Consider the following 21,167-nt stretch of genomic DNA (forward strand, 5'->3'; position numbering starts at 1 on the left):
AACAAAAATTTTGTGGCTGTTTTCCTTATCAATATTATACCAATGAAAAATTAATTTTTGATGGCTTGATCTACCTTGAACAAATGTAGTCTTTTGAAATTTCTTGCCAAAAGTAACGGTTTTTGAAAAAAGAAATGATTTATCAACAGGTACGAAGTATGAGTCGATACGCTGGACTTATCTTCGAACCTAAATTTACCTACTATAGTTATCTACTAGCTATTAGGCAGATATAAGCCTGATATTAAGTCGGTATCGTGGCAATATATTTATTGTCCAATTGTTACAACTTGCTACAGTTTCGAGGAATAGTTCTCCTCTTCTTCAGGCTAAAAAACAAAGAACATACAGACTTCATCGAGTAACAAGGGATGAGGCAACCCACCAATATGTACTGAAATTGAGAAAAATAACATCGGTAGTATAACGAGAACATATTTAACAGTTCAAAACCCTTAAAAAAAACTTTTACAAGTTCGCAAAGAAGCATATGGACATGACTCTACTCTTACCTAAAAAACGGTGTAGAAGTCTTATGTCTTATGGACGACCATAGAAAATCTTACCAACAATAGTCACAGAATAAAAACATATACATTACAACTTTGCAAGCAAGTTGTAACAATTGAACAATAAATATATCGCCACTATACCGACTTATGGTGGTATTCTGCTTTCATCTGTAAGCCAATCTGTAGCTTTTCATAAGCTTACAGGAAAATTGTAATTCTGGACGGTTTTTAGTGGTCTATAGCTTACAGGAATCCGTAACTATTTACGATATGTAGTTCAAAAGTGACACTGTCAATGAGATAGTGACTGAAACATTTCCAGAATTGCATTATTTACGAATCTGTCAATCTGATATTAGTGTTCTGTGATCTGAAACTTACAGATCGATCGTACGCTACAGATTCGTAACTTACGAATGATAAGCAGAATACAACCTCTAATTTCTGCTGATAAATTCATCGCAACTCTTGATAATCTTCAGAATTTATCAGGTAAAAATTAGGAGTTTTTACCGACGCCATTCAATTAAAGTCAAATTTCGATGCTATTTATTTCTAAATTGTCTCTCATGGTGCTGGTTGAGTTTGTCGGACGTCATTTTCTCCACTCTTCTTAACCAAGGGGCAGCATATTCGATAACCACATTAAGGGTTCGGCTTGCGCCAGCTAGTCGACGTGTTCTGTTCATCAGAATGATCGGGATTTTTATCACAGAAGCAGAAGATCCCCAGTCCTCCCTCTGTTAGCCCTTTCTTTCCTAAGTTAATTTTTCATTTCGTTAAATTTCTGTTCTTTGTTGAACTATTCACCACAACTTACCGCTTATGTTATCACAAAATTGGTCAAATAAACTTTCACGCACCACTGGTCGATTTTTCAACGTAAAGTGCTGAATTATTCCGAGTAAATAAATCATATTCTTTCTAAACAACATATATGGGTGGACGGAATCAATCGCAGTTCCTAAAACAACCTATCATAGAAAACACTATTTGAAATATCATTTTGAATTGTTGTGACACCAAATGGAATCCCTGGGAAAGAAAGGATTAGCGCAGCATGAATGAAGACATCACTCACATGAATCGGCAATTGCAAAGATCACTTGACGCCCCATTTACACGTTCTATCCGCCGCTTTCAGTGTTTTGATGTTAATTTGTGGTTTTAATCGAGTTTATACCGATGCGTGATGTGGAAGATTCAGATGGAAACTTAGGAGTCTCAGTATTATATTCGATCATGCTCGGAGTCTAGTGGAACAGTGGAAGAATCGAAACCCCAGATCGATGCGATATCGAATAAACAGCTGGTCTAGTTTGATGCGAGTTTGTAGTGACTAATTCGATTCGATTATAGATCGTTGCTTGGTTTTGGCTGTGGCATCCCCACTACAAATTGGCATCGATCTAGACCAGCCGTTTATTCGATATCGCATCGCTCTGAGGTTTCGATTCTTCCACTGTTCCACTAGACTCCGAGCCTGTTCGAATTTAACACGAAAACTCCAATGTTCCCATCTGAATCTTCCACATCGGTATATCTTGGGATGTCTATATATTATCTGTCTTGATAATAATATAAAGTTTGGTTTTTCTGTAATACAAAAGTTTATTAGTTATTATTTACATTATTTGTACAAATTACAAAATTACCTGTAATACAAAAGAAACAACAATTACAGTTTATTATTATCCGTTCACTCGTCTATTTCTCTCTCGACTGACATTCTCGTGACGTTGTCACAGAATCTCCAAGTCACACGCCATGCTCGATCTAGCGAAAGTTTATTGAAAGAATTTGAATGAAGAATTCTTTACATCTCCCCTCCTGAAGGTGTTGTTTATTTTGGCTGTAATTTCGTTATATGGAATAATCCAGTTTCTTCATTTCTTTTTCCAGTTTTGATTTTAAATATTGTATTTGATATCTTCTCTGTTATTTCAAATGGTCCAATCCTAAGTTCATCCAGTTTTTTTCTATTCAACCTGTTGCCGTTTTCTATGTATACTAAATCACCTGTGTTGAATTCGTTATCTTTTCTGTTTTTGTCTAACAATTTTTTGTTATATTCATGTGATTTTATGGCGTTTTGTAAGGTTTTCTATCCTTTTTCCAGTCTTCTGCACTAATAGATTCCTTCAATTCTTCAGGTAGCAAACTTGTGATAGTCCCATTTAGTAAATATTGAGGTGTAAAACCTGTTACCGAATGTTCTGTTATGTTATATTTATCAACACATTCTCTTGCTATTGTTGTCCAAGCTTTCTTTTCTCCGGATTTATTAATTTTACATCTTATTTTATTAACTATTGTCAGATTTAGTCTTTCATTCAGACCGTTTGAAAATGGTGCATTTAAGGCTGTATAAATAAGTCTGATGTTTTGTTCTTTTAAATAATTTTTGAATTCTTTGGAATTTATTCCTGGATATTGATCAGTTAATATTGTATCTATCTTGCCAATTTCTAATGTATGTCGAACTATTTTTATAAAATCATTTGCAGTTTGTGTTTTTGATGTTAATATGAATGCGTATCTTGTATAGTGATCCACCTAAAGGTGGAGATATCTTTTTGTCGATCTTTTACCACCAAATCCACCTATGGTATCAATCGACACTATCTCGAATGGCCTCGATGCTGGTCCTAATTGAGACAGTAATCCATACTTTGCTTGTCCTCTAGATTTATTTCTTTTACAAATATCACATGCCTTGCAAATTTTCTTTATGTTTTCTATTAATCTTTCTGAAGTATAGTATGGACATATTTTACCAATCATTTGATTTATTCCAATATGACACCAATCTCTATGTATATTCTTTATTAATTCAACACTCAATTTCTCTGATAATAATATTTTTTATTTTTAGTTGTTTTATAAACTATACCATGTTCATCTATTGTTTTCCTCTTAAGTTCTTTTAGTGTGATATTTTCTTCTTGATCCCTTTTTATTTCTTGAATATTGATTGTATTTACTATCTTTTGTGCTTCTTGAGTGTTATCTATGGCTTCTAATACCGGGTTTCTGCTAAGACAGTCTGCTTCAGTGTTGAATTTCCTTGGTATGTATGTGATACTGAAATCAAATTGGGATAGATAATATGTTAGGTCACCTAACTCTTCGTCTGTTCTTGCTTTTATGTTTAGGTTCTCAAGAGGTTTATGATCTGAGTAAACCTCAAACCTTCTGCCAATTAACCAGTGCTCCCAATATTTTACTGCTTCCTTTATTGCTAGACATTCTAAATATATAGCTTTTTTTCTTTTTTGAGTTTCATTAAGTTTCTTTGAAAAATATGCTACTGGTTTTTCTTTTCCATTTCTTTGTAAATCAGTGGCGGCTCGTGATCTAGTTCACTAGGGGGCTACTTTTAGAATAATAATAAAAATATGAAATTTTAAAACCAGTTTTCCGCAAAATTTTATGCAATTTATAATTCTTTTTGAAACATACCTGTTCTTATCTACTTGCTTGTTGTGCTTAATAATATTATTCCGGTATTCTAATTGAGCAGCGATATTAGTCGTAACCAGAAAAGCTAATTCTGTCGAACAATTTACATGCTTGGCAGATAGCTCATGCTTCTTAATTTTTTCATTGAGATGCTTCAAATCTCTAAATCCTGCCCTTGCCCATACGTTATCAATTGTTATACACTTGTCTTGAGAAGTTTTTGGAGTTTTATCTGCCTGGGTTAAATTTAAATCGGGAGTCGGTCTACCCAGCAGTTGAATACGGCTTTTTTCCGCCAGCGAAAGCCTCGCGAAATCAGTTTTTAAAATATTTTGAACACTATTGTCCGCCGGGATTTGAAAACGTAAACAAATACGAAGGCACGCTAAGATGTCTATACGCTAGCCGGCAGCGGCTAGAATGAAGCTGATAGGGGCGACTTTTATCGTAGCCCTTTTACTCCTTAAAACGACCGACACGAAGAGTTGCGGCTGGAGCCGAATGACTGTCCGAATGCAAGAATTCGGGGCTACACGATTCATCGCCCATGCAGGGACGAACTGCTAGGTTATGATTGAAATAAACAAAACTGCAGGAGTCGCATGAAAGTTTTACATTAATAAATTATATAAATAACCGTGAAAAGTAATATTTTCATTGAAAATCGTATGGGAAGGTAAATAGCATAAAAGGATTGATTTCTTGTGATTTCTTGTATGGGGGGCTGTAGCCCTCACAGACCAGCCGCCACTGGTCTGTTTCAATATTGCACCCATACCTTCTATTGAAGCATCTGTGTATATTTTAATTGGTAGATCTTTGTCAAATATCTCCAGCACTGGTTGATCACACATTAGTTTTTTTATTTCTACAAATGATTTTTCGCAATCTTCTGACCAATCAAATTTAACGTTTTTTCTTAATAATCTATGTAGTGGATCAAGTATTGTTGAGATATTTGGTATGTATTCACGATAGAAGTTAATTTTACCCAAAAATTGTCTGATGCTCTTTTGCGTTTTCGGAGTTGGAAAATTGTGTATTGAAACTAAATTGTTTTTAATTGGTCTTACTGTATTATTTTCTATTATGTGTCCGAGATATTCAATTGATTTAGAAGTAAACTTGCATTTTTTAAATTTCAATCTAAATCCTTCTTTCAGAATGGCTTCTAAAACTTGTTTTACATGTCTGATGTGCTCTTCGAAAGACTCTGAAAATATTAACAAATCATCTATATAATTTTCCGTGATTTCCGAATGGTAAACAAGTCCATTGATAATGTCCTTCTTGAGTTATGAAGCCTATTTTATTTCTATCTTCTATCCTTAGTGGTATCGACCAAAATCTGAATTGATATCCAGTGTTGTAAAATATTTACAATTTCTAGCTTTAATTATCAGGTCATCAATTAGTGGGAAAGGTTGCGCCTTGGGAGTCACAATTCTATTTAAATCTCTAAAATCAATGCATAGTCTAGTCTTTCCTTCTCTTTTTTTTAATGCCAGAGTCACTGGTGCAGCAAATGGGCTATATGATTCTTCAATTGAATTTTTTTCTAATAATTTTGCCACTTGCTGTTCTATTTCTTTTTTGTCTTCAATTGTACACCTGTATGGTCTCTTACTACAAAATTTGTTAACTAAAAGATCAATTCTTGCTTCATAATCTTTTACAGTTCCTATATCGTATTTGTCTTTGGCAAAAATTGTTTTATATTCTTCTATCAGATGTTTTATTTTGGATTTTTTTCATCCTCTAAATGCTCTATATCTATTTTAAAATCTATCTCCTCAGTATGCTCATTAAAATTTATTTCTACTATCTTCACTTTGGCTTATAACAAGAGTTTCATCCTGCCTTAATCTAAATTCTTTTATAATATCAAGACCTATTAAAAAGTCATGAAAATTTTCATTTCCTACAATGAAAACATCTACTTCTTTTTCAATATTAAAAATTTTTAATTTAATTTTTGTTAATCCCATTGTAGTTGACACACCACTAATTGTTTTCAATCGTATTTTGTTTTTATCTGTATTGTTTTTATATATAATTTTAACTAATCTTTTGTTAATCAACGAAACTTGTGATCCTGAGTCATAGACCCCTTCAATTTTTATTCTATCTTCTAATAATATGTTTAGTTTAATTAGTGGTATGTTTATTCGTTTTTTGGTTCATTATAAAGTTCCACATCTAAAATGGAATTGTTATTTACCTTTGTTGTTGTGTTGCTTTTTTCTCCATGCTTTCCCTCCTTTTTAAACCAACATTTTTCATTGGGATGGTATCTCCCGCTTTTACCCAAATCTTCACATGTGCTACATGGTTTCTTTTCGTCATACATTTTCTGAAAATGTGATGTAGATGGTTTTTGAGAAGTTTTCTTGTTTACCAGACATTCGAGTTGTCTCAATTCATTGAATAGATCTGATGTTTCCTTTAGTTCAGCCTTATTAATTTTATTCAAAATAAATTCTGGTAATCCTACTGCTATTAATGCTATGAGTGACTTTGTGTCCATATCTTTGTTGACATCTATTAGAAGTTTCTCTTTTTTCAAAGCATAATCAGATAACGAACCTTCTCGATATTTAAATGATATTGCATAAGTTATATTTGTCCATCCATTATCTAGAAAACATTCTAAAAATCTCCTTTTCCATTCAACCCAACCAGCTCCTACTGTTAATCTAATGAGTGTGGAAGAGTGCCAATTCAAACTTGGCTTATCAAGAAATAACTTCAACAATTCAATTTTATCTTCACTTTTATCCACTTTAAATTTAGAGCACTCCTTTTCAAAGCTTTCCATCCACTGTTCAGCATTTGTATTTTTGCTTGAAAATTTATCAATCAAACATTTTTCTGCTATTTTTTTCAAATTTTTTTCTTTATCCTTATCTTGTGTTGTTTCAATCAGTTTTTGCAATATGTCTTTTAGATCATAATCTTGAGCGCTTTTCGTACTCTCTTCACCTAATTCCTCCAAGTATTGTTCTTTAAATTGTAAATTTCCATCATCATCCATGTATGCTGCTCGCAGTTCTCCCGACAATGTAAACCATACTCTTCTCACCTGATGTCTTCTTTTCAATGAATTAACTAGTTTTACATAATTATCGGTTTTCTTCAGCTCGGAATGATGTCCCGCATTTCTAAATTCTTCAGGCAATATACGTATATCTTTTTCCATCTTCTGTATAAATGGATGTCATGGCTATAATATTAGTCTTGGTATCCGTTGTAGAAGGGACTACTGTGAATTCAAACTGAAGCTTTGGCATCATAAACAAAATTGTTGTTTTATAAAAGGTTATATCTGTCTTGATAATAATATAAAGTTTGGTTTCTCTGTAATACAAAAGTTTATTAGTTATTATTCACATTATTTGTACAAATTACAAAATTACCTGTAATACAAAAGAAACAACAATTACAGTTTATTATTATCCGTTCACTCGTCTATTTCTCTCTCGACTGACATTCTCTTGACGTCACAGAATCTCCAAGTCACACGCCTTGCTCGATCTAGCGAAAGTTTATTGAAAGAATTTGAATGAAGAATTCTTTACATTATTATATTATTATTATATTATATATATATATATATATATTATATATATATATTATATTACATCCTATAATTTTCCTTCTAATGTTAAGACCTTACTTAGTTTAGGACCTAAGTTTTCTTTACCAGTGAAACCGGGAAAAAATTGTTGTTCTGTATTGTTGGCGGATGTTGAAAATATAGTAAAAATTGCCCCAAACGCTTGTCAGGACATCTTAAGGGCCAAGTGCACAAATGCTATTACCAACCATATATTATACATGCAGGAGATAGTTCCAACTCATTCATTAGCAAATTAGCAATGGAAACGAGGCTGTTTCTAAGATCACACGACGATATAATCATCACCTCAGCCGATAAAGGTAATGTGACAGTGGCACTAACCAAACAACAATATACCGATAAGATGTTGGAGCTTCTTGAAGATCAGGCAGTGTACAGGAGATTGACTTCCAATCCTACATCGAGGATCCAGAGGCAGAATAACAGGATTGTTAAAAGTCTGAAGGATGCAGGATATATTGAACCAGAGACAGCAACAAAACTTACTAACTACAATAGCCCCAAGAATTTACGGGTTGCCTAAGGTGCACATTCCACTGAGGCCAATTGTTTCCACTATCAATTCTCCAACGTCCGAATTGAGCAAATATATGGCCAACATATTATCTTTGGCATTCAATGACTTTCACTACTTTGCAGTGAGGGACTCGTTTCAATTTGCAACAGCGGTCAACAACATTCAGATACCACCAGATTATGTTGTGTGTTCCTTGGATGCCGTTAGTCTGTTCACTAACATTTCATGGGACACTACATCTAGAATTATCTCCGATCAATGGGAGCGGATCTCAGTGCATACTAAAATTCCTAAAGCGAAATTCTTGGAAATAATCAAATTTCTATTTGATTCTAATTACTGTGTCTTTGATGGGAAGTATTATTCTCAGGTTTTTGGATCTCCTATGGGCTCCAACCTCAGCCCTATATTGGCTCCAATTGTCATGTCCAGCTTGCTTAAATATTGTGTATCGAAATTATCATTCATACCAGCCTTTTTGTATCAATATGTGGACGATCTGATCATGTGCATACTAAAGGATAGAATACATGAGCTACTTCATATGTTTAACTCATACGACACCCACATTAAATTTACTGTGGAGGAAGAAAAAGACAGGACTGTTCCCTTCTTGGATAGCTTGGTAGTCAGAGACCATAAGAACATCATAAAGTTGGACTGGTACGTCAAGCCTACTAGTTCAGGCAGATACATTCATGCAATGTCCAATCATGGATGGAACATCCAATGCAACACTATAGTCGGTATGAAAAATAGAATCGAAAACCTGACTCACCCTGACTACACCTTCGCAGCCAAGAGTAAACTAGCGGCTACAATGGTTGCCAACGGTTACCACCCAAGAACAGCCAATAACCTCATTTTCAACACCAGCTCAGAGAGAGCCAACACAATACAGGAATCTGCTAACAGTGAGCAACCTGGCGACCGGGGCGACACAACCGGGGCGACACAACCGGGGCGACACAACCGGGGTGCTACCTAACATGCCTCTAAAATATGTTTCTGTGCCATTCATACCAGATCTCACAAGTAAATTGACCAACATCTTGTCAGTTATTCCTGACATAAAAATTGCCAAATACAGTGTTCAAACCAACAGGTCGCTCTTCACAAAACTCAAAGACCCTGTTCCTGTCTTCTCCAAATGGGATGTAGTTTACTCAGTACAATGTAAAAGCTGTCAGGGTGTTTATGTGGGACAGACGTCACAGGCTTTACAACACCGCATTAATTTGCACAAAAGTGATATTCGCAAGCATCCTGAGAGATGTGCCTTGGCTTCACACGCTAGCAGCCTCGATCACCCCTCCGATTTTGAAAATTGTAAAGTACTGAATTCATGCTCTGACAAAAATAAACGGTTGTTTCTGGAAATGTGCCGAATAGTGAACACGGACAATAGCATTAACAAAAGGACGGACATTAGTGGAATTAGTAGTATATATAGATAACATTTGTATTTAGATAAAAATAGGTGAGAATATAGCTAACACCTTTTTATGTATAGTAATTTGTATATGTTGTGCATTTTTGGCTGAAATGTTATAATTTAATTGGCCAGCACAGTTGAATTAATTATTAACCAACTCGATGGTTTATTGATGTCGCTATTTTTCTGTGCCTCATAACCTAGAAGTTCAACTGTCAGACATGCTGGTTTTCTTATTTTAATTGTGTCTTTTTTAACATGTATTGATAATTTCTGTTGATCATGGGTCCTCTAAGATCAATGATCTGTTTGAATACCTTGCTCTTGCAGATTTTTTTAAATGTCAACTGAGTTGCTCGGTGTGTAAGACACCTTGTTGCATTGGGTTCATCGTTTTTGATTACAAAACATCTTATTGTATGTATATTTTAGTGTCCTGATGAAGAGCCCAACAATAGGCTCGAAATATAGACAATCGAACGACAAATAGTTGTCTCTGTTTACAACCAGGCCCTTGCCGAGTACCCATAGAATTTTAACATATAATATACGGCAATACTTCGAATTCACTATATATATATATATATCATATATATCTTTTTCAGATTCAAGAACAGAAAACTCTAATAGCCCCATTCAAAGAGCAGCTAGAGTCCTACGAATTGGAAATGAAGAATTTGAAAAGTGCCAAGGATCACATTGAAAACGAGGCAAAAGATTTGGGACAGAAATATGCCGAAATATTGGGGCATCAAAACCACAAACAGAAAATTAAATACATGCTCAACTTGAAATCGAAAAATGAAGAATTTTCTAAGGTAAAGATTAGCAATTTGATGAACACAGTCACATACAAGTTGTGGCGTAATGAATGGATAATATGGAGCCTGCGGGTAGAGGACTCTATGGCGGTTCAAAAAAATATATTTTACGTTTAGTAAAAGTGCCTTGGTTTTCGAGATATTGGAGATTTTCGAAAATTCAAGAGAATTACACCCTTAGCAGCTAAAATGAGAAAGGCAAGCAGAATAAAGCAATCTTGTATAAGAAGGTATAGAGCATGTACTGAAGCTCATGGTCGCCTCTTAGAGCATCTTTTGTGAAATTTAATTCAATGAAACGATACTCATTTCAAAATTGTTGATATGCAATAAAGCTATGATTCATTAGAAAGTGTAGACTATAGAGCATGTATCAGAACTCATGGTGGCCAATTTAAACATCATTTGTGAAACTTTAATCAATGAAACTATATTTTAAAATATTTTGTATCTCGTTTTCTTTTTTTATTGAACCCCAACGTTGTGAAATCAATATTTTCAAGTTAATTTCCAGTTTGAATTGAATTTCCGCATTTTTGTAACAAAGGTCTTGAATCAATGTAATATTAATTAATTTTTAGCTTTTTCTCTTAATTACAAAAGTGCTAAAATTCACTTCGTTACTTGAAATTCGCTTAAAAACTATTAACTTTATAAACTAAGGGCTTAATAATGAAAGAAAACGAGAAAAAAACCAATTTCAAAATATCGTTTAATTAAATCAAGTTTTACAAAAAGTGTTCAAAGTGGGCATCAGAAGATTTACCAGATGCTTTACAACTTTTTATGAATAATTGCTTTATTGTGCTTGCAAGTCTCATTTCAGTTGCTAAAAATTAGAGAAAAAGGCTTACATCAAACTCTGCCTTGACTCATTGTAATAGAAATTTATTTTGTATTTAATGCTGGAAATAGAGTGAGTTATAACATTTCAGAATCTCAGCGAAACAGGCATGTTTTCTCTTGCTTTGGCACTCAGGTAACCATATTATTTTTTACACCACGCGGCGGTGAACATAGGAAAAAAATAAGAAAAACGGAAAATTTGAGTAAGATTTTTTTTTATGAAAAACTATTCATGCGCCCCAAAAATAATAATTTATATTCGATAGCGCATCTATCCAGGAATACTATCGAAAAAACAGTTTGAAAAAATTCCATCATTTGGAGTCTTGCCTGCAAAACGAGTGGCGAAGGGTGTGATTTTCTTGAATTTTCGGAAATCTCCAATATCTCGAAAACCAAGGGACTTTTACTAAACATAAAATATATTTTTCTGAACCGCCATAAGGTCCTCTACCCGCAGGCACCATATTATCCATTCATTATGCCACACCCTGTATATAGTCTTCTATTTGTTGAGTTTGTTGATAGTCGTCATTTTTTGCTTCATAAATGTGGATTTCAAAAAGATATTTTTCATTTTACCTATTTAAAAAAAATGTTTGTGTGTGACGTCGCCGTGGCAACGCCGAAATACATATTTTTCAAAACCTACGAAATATTTTTGAAAAATATTCACGCCAAAATACAGCTTCAATTTTTTCCCTTGATTTCGTTTTCAGTATGATATAATGAAAAATATCGTTCATTACACGTCCAGAAAGGTCTTTTGGACTGGTAATGTAATATACTATTTCCATATTTTCGCAAATGATAAATCGACCATGCAACTTGTAAAAGAAATTATGGTAAAATTTCATCAAAGTGAGCAATATGATACATCATATCCAAAGATTCTAAGCCATAATAATTGTCTTTTTTTTTTCTTATTTTGAATTAAGTTTTCAAACATCAATGCATAAGCCATAGCCTCATAAACGAAGGTCCTAGATATTGAATGATCTATTTGTAAATATTTTTTGTGTTATATATTCGATTGACTACATGAATCAAGAGAACAGAAGTACATATTGTTATAAATGCTACCCAAATATTCCAGGAATAACGTTGAAAAATGAGAAAATTATTAACCTGCAGTCTGAGCATTAGCGCCCTCGTTTAAACTCATAACAAGAATAATCAACCATCCAAGTGCGGAGCGCACTGAACGCTATGAAAAAAATTTTCTTTATATTTCCAAAAATACAGATCAGATACAGTTGAAAACTAGTGCAAGGTTCGTGTAGAATTTGGATGTCATCTGGAGCATAGTTCAAAATGAGTTTATCCACGATCGATGCATAAATTGATGATAATATATCTGTTTCCATGAGCATTATGACATGCATAAAGTACTTGTTATTGATGAGCCATCATTCATCGATTGCCAATCAAAAATTCATCAATCACTTTGTGATTTATTATTCATTATACACTGCTCTATTCACCTTCATGGTCAAGCCCTCAGGCAGAGGCTCTGAAAATAGAGATATTGTTATAAAGGGTGGCCCATTTAAAAATTGGAATTTAATTTTGCTATAAAAAAAAACTGCTCAATATTTTTCAATGGTTCAACATTTATTTAAAAGGTTGGTTCATGACATCTGTTTATGAAAAATAATTTCGGCCAAATGACCACCACGGCTGACTTGGCATTAGCCTATTCGTTCCACCCAATTTTTTAATACATTTCCGATTGTTTGGGGCTCTATTTCACCAATAGCAGCTTGAATTTCAGTCTTGAGGTCTTGAATTGTTTCTGGATTGTTGGCGTAACACTTATCTTTCACCGCTCCCCAAAGATAATAATCCAATGGCGTCAGATCGCAGCTTCTTGGTGGCCAATTCACATCAGCATTTCTGTTGATTATTCGATTTCCGAAAATGCGGCGTAAAACATCGATTGTGGCGTGTGCTGTATGGCTTGTTGCACCGTCCTGTTGAAACCAAACATCGTCAGCTTCAATTTCTTGAAAGAACCAATCGTTCAACATTGCGCGGTAGCGCTCGGCATTGACGGTTACGGCGATTTCTGCTTCATTTTCAAAGAAAAATGGACCGATGATGCCGCCAGACCAAAGTCCGCACCAAACAGTCACTCGTTGTGGGTGCATTGGCTTCTCTATGACGACGTGCGGGTTTTCTGTGCCTCAGATGCGACAATTTTGCTTATTAACATAACCACCGAGGTGGAAATGAGCTTCGTCCGAAAAGATGATTTTTCGATAAAATTCGTTATCCTCCGCCAAACAATTTTCCGCCCAATTTGCGAACCGTAGACGACTCGGATGGTCAATTGGCTTTAGCTGTTGCACCAATTGAACTTTATACGGCTTCATGGCAAGATCTTTACGCAAAATTCGCATCAAAGAAGTGCGTGAAATGTCCAATTGTTGAGAACGATGGCGAACTGATGTTGATGGTTGTTCACGCACACTTTCAGCCACAGCAGCAATATTTTCGGTTGAACGGACCGGACGTGTACGTACACGTGTTGGTTTATCCACCAACATTCCGGTTTCACGAACACGCTTCACAAATTGATCCACAAATTGGGTTTTTGGAACATTTTTTTTTGTCGAATTTTTTTCTTAAATTTCTCACAGTTTGAGTAGAAGACTCACCACTTTGGAAATAAGTTTTTAATATTTCCCAACTTTCTTCAAGCGAATAGCGTCCCATTTGGTAAACTTCAAACTTTCAACTAAATATTAGTCACGTCAAAAAGAATAGTTGACGTTTATAAAGTCAAATAATCGGTAGTTCAAATTCCAAACACTAGATGGACCACCCTTTATAACAATATTAAATGTCAGAAGTTGTCGCAGCCAGTATTGAGATATTGAAATGAATACAGATGCTATTGGAAATGAGCTGAGATATTTCAGAAATAATATTTTCTCAAGAGTGTGTATTATATTCTACTCGCTTTTATGGCTATTTTTCACTTAACAAAATCGACTTCGCTTTGTTTGGAAACGTTATCCGCGTGAATAATAGCCATATTGTTGAGATATAAATTTGTTTTTAATTTTTTTTTTCATATTTTTGTCATATGATTCTCACGATATTTTTCATACTTTTTGTGACATTATCTTATAAAAAACTTACTGAGATTCAATTCCATAGGATCGGGTCAATTCTCGGGATCACTCGTTCGTTGAACGTATTCGTTCATAAACGAGTGAAATCGAACGTATAGTTCGAATCGACCATATCACCAACTACTCGTTCCGACGAAAGTATACGTTTATTTCGAACGGAGAATGAACTTGTCATCGTAGCCTAGTTCATCAAAGAATATGTGTATCTGTTCAAAATAATGAGTTTCATATTTTTCTGCTATGGTTCGGATAGTTTTGTGGAGCGTGAGTACTGAATTTTGAATCTTGAAAATACATCAAATCAGTTTCTTCAGATTCTTTTCTGCTGTTAATAACTCATTTATGAATATAGCGGCGAATGGGGAAATGTGATTAGAAAAGTTCCTAAACAGTGAATTAGGGTGAAAATTTGGAGGATCTTAAAAATACGCTGAGTTCAACTTGTTGTTAGTCTGTTACGAAAAATGCCTTACCGAGGTCAATATGAGTTATTCATCAGGCAGTTTCCAAAGCTTAATTAGGATGTGATATTATGCTGAAGCATTTTACAAGTGAGAGAATACATCGGACTATAAGAAAACACAGTAACAGTACTCAGGACTGTTCGATCATACTAGCGAAAATTTCGGGAAAACAACGTCCCAACAGTTCTATCAGACATTCATATTCAATACAAAACAAAAAGGAAGGAGTACTGTGTGTACTGCACTCCAGTTTGAGCGCCTAACCGGGCGCATCGGAAGAATGAAATATAAATAGAAACAACAATAGACCGGTTTCGGGATCATTTTCCCTCGTCAGTACAGTCATCGAATGTGCACACCTTCATCAAGGAGGGTTCGCTCACTATGACCATATCCTGGTCCGGAAAATACAATACAAAACAAAAAGGAAGGAGTACTGTGTGTACTGCACTCCAGTTTAAGCGCCTAACCGGGCGCATCGGTAGAATGCAATATAAATAGAAACAACAATTCCGAGGGAATTGTCGATCCAATAATGTGAGTTAGTCATGAACTACCATAGGAGGTCCCCTCAACTCGCCCGTGGTCCTTGATGAATGTTTGCTCATTCGATGACTGCGGGAAGTCGTTGAACTTGGGCGCCATGAACTGTTATTTATTTAATTTGACCTTAAAAGTGGTCCCTCTCGAAACAAAGATCGACGTGTCCGAGCATTTTCTCGAAATAAATTTATTACACCCGTTATCTCGCCTGTTTCGTTTTAAAAAGCTCATCCTGTATAGTATTTTATCGAGTTGACTTCAATTTTATCACAGTTTACTATTGCTGTTAGCTGTCATTCTTATCGTTTTGACCGTTTTTATGTGTTATACTGATGAATCTTATATGTTTATACGGCCTTGAAAAAGTTCGAATACACGGACGAAACGTCGGCATTTAGCTCAGCTTAGTCTTGTTCTTCACCACCTGTCCTAGCTTTTGTCAAAATACTCAGCATGAACAACCAAAAACGTGATTTTCACTTCATTCACTACTTGAAACATTTTTATTATACTATAATTTGAAAACAAATGAGAATCGGATAAGAACATTGAAGTTTTTTAAAATTATTTTCATTTGTGCAATAATCACCTGAAGTTTAATGCGTTCATCCCAACTCACCCTGTATATAGACAATGAATTATCTGAGTATTTCTCTTGATGTGATACATGCAGAATTCATAACTTCTTATATTTTGAGGTATATTGAATGTGAATTTGATTTTTCAGATGAATATTGACTTAGAATCGAAGCTGAGGATTCAAGAGAAGAAGTTGGAGAAATTGACAAGAGAGAATACTGATCTCAAGAGAAATTCTAGGAAAATACCGATATATGAAGATAAAGAAAATATAGGAAGTCCTAACAGATCTTTCAAATGTGACAGTCCAGGCCCGCTAAAAATTCTGAATTAATATGATTCGCCCTCTCATCATTATACCTCATTGATAATTTTTTTTTTTAATTTTACAAACAAGTTGAGCGTTTCCAAAGGTTTGTTTAACTCGTTTTATATTATGTTTTATAATGCTATTTATTGAATTTCGACTTTCATTTTAATTTATTCATTTCTTTAATTCCAGTATATTAATTTTCAAGTACAAAACTAAATTCTAATCCCTGTTAAGTTTGCATTTCTTGTTGAAAATGATGTGTTCTCATTAAGTCTGACTAGTATAATGAAAAATGTTTTTATATTCCATGAATCGAATTGTGAATCGTACGATTATATTTCTTTGAGTCTGATAGTAAATATTAAATTTTTAATGAAACAATTAAGTGTGCCATTTAGATCACCTCATCCCATGAAAATGCTGGTCACTGATTAGGTTAGGTACTTGAGAACGCTTTCGGAAGGGGGTGTCGAAATCTGCAGATATGAAGATGATTTCGTGATAATTGTTTGGGGCAAGCATTACTGCACCGTGGGTGATAGTATGCATGGCTGCTATTGACCGTTTGCGAATACGTTAGAAATATGACAATTCACGAGGTTCTACAGAAGTTCGATTTTCGTTACACACAATTTGACAGTTATTTTGTTTCAAGAATGAACTCTCACGAATAAATTGAAAAAGCAATTGAGAATTCAATGGACAGAACTGCTGGAGCGTTGAAATTTTCAATAACTTCTAATGAGCTTATGGGAAACTCAAAAGGCGCATAGATGGCACCGACTATCTTTTTTTGCACATTTCTTCCTGAGGTCCTAGCAAGCGAACTACCTGGTATATTTTCTTCGTATTTGGCATACGTGTTTCTTATACGAAGCTCAAATTTGCAACGACTTGCAGGCGTGTGTCAATATATCATCTTGTTCTTGCAACGCCGCTGGCATCCACAGAATTGTTTATAACGTCTTGTAAATGTCATATCATATTATATGCTGTATCCTCGGTCAGTTTTGATGCGCGTTATAATATCTGAGTACACAGTACTTCATTGGAAACATCTCGTCTCGAGTCGAGGACATCACTGGACTTGTTCAGTTTAGATAAGTAGTTATAGGACTTAGTAATTTGAGACAATGGAAATTCTGTAAAATTGCTGTATTCACTACTGGTTTGTACATTTAAGTTAATATATATTCAAAAACCGATAAGGAATATTATTGGTGGGGTAATCAAGTCTCCCCTGAGAAAATTAGTCTTGAACTCTCATGCTCAGACTATACATATGGTCATTCGTCACATTGCACATAGGACGCCAAAACAATTTATGTTTTCACTGTAGAGTAGAACTTAATAAATAACTTCCTCAATCAATTTCAGACCTGACCTCAAAAATATCTAAATTAACTGCTAAGTCTAGTATTTCTGATTTTAGAAGGCGGAAGATAGGATATATCCTGTTGCCTCAACTCTGACGTCTCCTCCAGTTTCTTCATCACCCCTTCGCAGTTCTGCCCCTCTACAACCATCCTGTTAATAAGTGGAACCTTAAAAAATTCTCTGGAAGAGAGCCATTGATACCGTTTCTCGAATTATTAGATACCTTGAAAGTTTCTCGTTGTTGCTTTGATACGGATTTGTTGGATTCTGCTGCTGATTTATTTGAGTCGGATGCTGGACTCGGTGGCATAACCACTCTTCCAGAAAATCTTTTACTAAATGGTCGGAATTGGTGGATGCGCTTAAAGATACATTCCTACATTCGAATTATGATCAAGTGAGAGAGTGTTGTTGGTATTTTTATATCTTCGTTGGAGGCACAATTTAATCGGCCAAATATCTAGCCCACAGATAAGGAAATGGTCAATATTATCAGGTCAAATTTACAACCAGATTATCTGAAAGCTTTAGTTTCTGAAAACTAAATATCAATATCTCTGAAGATATTGATACAATATCTTATTTAACTTCCTTGTGCAAAAGGGCGGAAGATACTTTCGGTTTAAATATATCAAAATCTCATACTGTTTCCCAAGTTAATCTGATAACCTGTAAACCTGTTGGAATAGAGAATATGTATTGTTTTTGATAAGTTTAATTCCATGTTCACATTGTAACGTGTTTGTTTACTATATCAGTTGAACCCGTAATTTTGGTGATATTTTACTTATTTTCGATTCCAATACGTAATTACAAATGGAAAAAACTAAAAAACCATTTTATAGATATTGTCTAGTACCAATGTGTACAAATAATATTAGAAGTACACCCAACAAAGTTGCGGTTGCGGTGCAACATCTGATTGAAGCAGACGTGTAGTGATTAGAAGCGTGAATTAGTGTCGAGATTGAACCTACAATATTGATGAATTAGGGGCATTCTGTCTCCCAAGAATGTCTCAACAAAGTGAATCCTCATCGGATACCTGTCTGGAAGACTCCAGAAGGAAGGATCCCGATTTTACCATCGTTACGCAAAGTAAGCGGAAGAAGCGAACAAAAAATGGACACGATCCGGTAAAAAAAATTGACGACAAGAAATCGCCCGAGATTAGATTACAGGAACCACAGCTGCCAACAAGTTGGCGAGAAACACATGAGTCATGCACAATTATAGAAACAGACGCAACTAACCCTACCACATCGCAAACAAAAACAAAACACATACACTCCTTTAAAACTTATGAGAATTTATTTCACATAATATCTTTTGCTAACACAACAAGACTTCAAATTGTCGATGAATGGATGAAATTATTCCCAAATGGACGCGACATAAATATACAAACGACACAGGGATTTATTATTAAATCAAATAATTCCAAAGATAATCTCACAAAAGCGCTAAAACACATGAAGGAAACGAAACTAATCAACACTTTCTGTGAAACTCCAACCAACACACCAGTTCCCTACAAACCTCGAACTCAATTGGAATCATTTTCAGCCGTCATCTCCAGGCCCGGATCTACGATTTTTCCTTACCGTGGCAAAAATTCATGATGGCGCCCCCCCCCCCCTAAGGTTCTCAGGAAACATATAATTGCATATTCGTTATCGCGATTTCAACCCGAGATATTTTTTTCACTAATTCGAGGTCGTTGATTACGAAAATGCAATTAGATTTTTCCTAAAATGAGTACTTTAGGAAAAAAAAACTCTTATTTTTTCCCGTTGTTCCATTAAAAGTAATTTTTTTCCCAAAGTACTCATCTTAGGGAAAATCTAATTGCTTATTCGTAATCTTCGACCACGAATCAGTAGAAAAAATGACTCGGGTTGAAATCGTTCGAAAAATAAAAAAGTTTGTTTTTACAAGAATGTCGTTTGCAACCCTCGCTCACCTATCGTTTTTACCCGCGCTTTACGAACGAAATTATTCCGAACGAAAATTAATTTTTTCAGCGACATATATCGACCCGGGTCATTTTACTTATTAATTCGAGGTCGTAGATCACGAATATGCAGTTTGATTTTTTGTAGGATCGGTATTTTGAGAAATAAATCACTTTAAGTGCAAAATTTCGAAGAAATTGGTCAACTTTGAGGAGGTGTAGCAGCCAGAAAAAAAGCACTAGTCATATGCTGATTTTTTTGTGATAGATTGGTTCTTTGCGAAAAGAAAAAACCACACTTCATTCATCTACCGCTACCAGTTTAGATTTTATAATTTTTTTCGCGAAGGTCAAAAATTTCCGATTTTCCATCGACCATAACTTGAAAACTTAATTTTTAAAAAATATCTATTTGCATATTCGTGTTCTACGCCCTCGTATTAGTGTACAGTACGAATTTGGTTTTGATCGGTCGGAGACCAATAATATTTCTCAAAAAATCCATACAGTATGGAAAATTTGAAAAATTTTCGATCTCTACGATTTCCACCAATATTGTTGTATTTACTAAATCGAGGGCGTAGATTATGAATATGCGAACAGAATTTTGCTGAAAGGATTAGTTTTTAAGTTATGGTCCATGAAAAATCGGAAATTTTGGCCTTAGTTCCAGTTGAAATGGGGATGAGTCGGTAATTCCCCAGACAAAGAAATTACTGGCTCTATGTTTGCGACACATTGTAGACATATCCCATCTTTTAAGCTATTTCACCCAAGTGGCTCGGTCATTCCTAGATAACTGAATAATACATATTCAGTTAATTGATCCCTCATTGATTTTGAAGATGTTTGGCATAGTGATGGTTTATTATGTTTCCATTCTACAGTTTCGATTTTAGCTCTAGGAAATTAATTTTTTCCGAGAAACTAAAAAAAAAATTTCAACCTCTGGCTGATTTTGGCGCCTCTTTAAGCTGACGCCCGGGGCAAGCGCCCCGCTTGCCCCCCCCTAGATCCGGGCCTGGTCATCTCGCACGTGGAAATAGAAATAAAGGAAGAAGAGGTTAGTAACTTTCTTACTAAGAATTAAATCACACACCGATATTGTAAGAGAATTATCTCAAAAAAGACAAACAAACCCTCCTTATTTATACGCATAATAACCAGTGAACTACAATCATACGAAAGACTGATTAATGAAGGAATCTTCTTCGAATGCAGACACTATATGTGGCCAAGCCTAGTTACCCACCTGATCCAATACCAGTCCCATGCGCAAAATGTTCTCAATTTACCTATACAACAGACAAATGCAATTCACCAGTACTATGCAGCAAATGTGGACAACAACATAGAGAATCAGACTGTACAACAAGCTTACCACCAAGGTGTTTTTCATGTCAATCTACAGAGCATGTTGCATAGTCCCTGAAGTGTCCAAAAAGACCAATTAAGCCCATCGAATATCAAAATAAGATCCATAAATAAAAAAACTGCCGATATGGATAATAAAAAAGTGGAAAGAAGCAAAGCTATTACCATAGAGAAAGGGAAAGAGGTCTCT

The 21,167-nt window shown here is 34.9% G+C and overlaps 1 protein-coding gene across 2 annotated transcripts in view; it reads left to right on the forward strand.

Annotated features, from left to right (window-relative positions):
• Positions 1 to 16,653, forward strand: part of LOC123310550 (hyaluronan-mediated motility receptor-like) — a 31,238-nt gene extending 14,585 nt beyond the window's left edge. Inside the window, exons 4-5 of one of the 2 annotated variants that reach the window (XM_044894064.1) lie at positions 10,172 to 10,384; positions 16,108 to 16,653. In XM_044894064.1, coding sequence (XP_044749999.1) covers positions 10,172 to 10,384; positions 16,108 to 16,293 — 399 coding nt within the window. In that variant the 3' untranslated portion in view covers positions 16,294 to 16,653. The remainder of the gene's footprint in view (positions 1 to 10,171; positions 10,385 to 16,107) is intronic. The other variant, XM_044894066.1, reaches the window with a different exon arrangement.
• The last annotated feature ends 4,514 nt before the right edge of the window (positions 16,654 to 21,167 follow it).

Source organism: Coccinella septempunctata, chromosome 3 (assembly GCF_907165205.1).
Source record: "Coccinella septempunctata chromosome 3, icCocSept1.1, whole genome shotgun sequence".
Lineage (NCBI taxonomy): Eukaryota > Metazoa > Arthropoda > Insecta > Coleoptera > Coccinellidae > Coccinella > Coccinella septempunctata.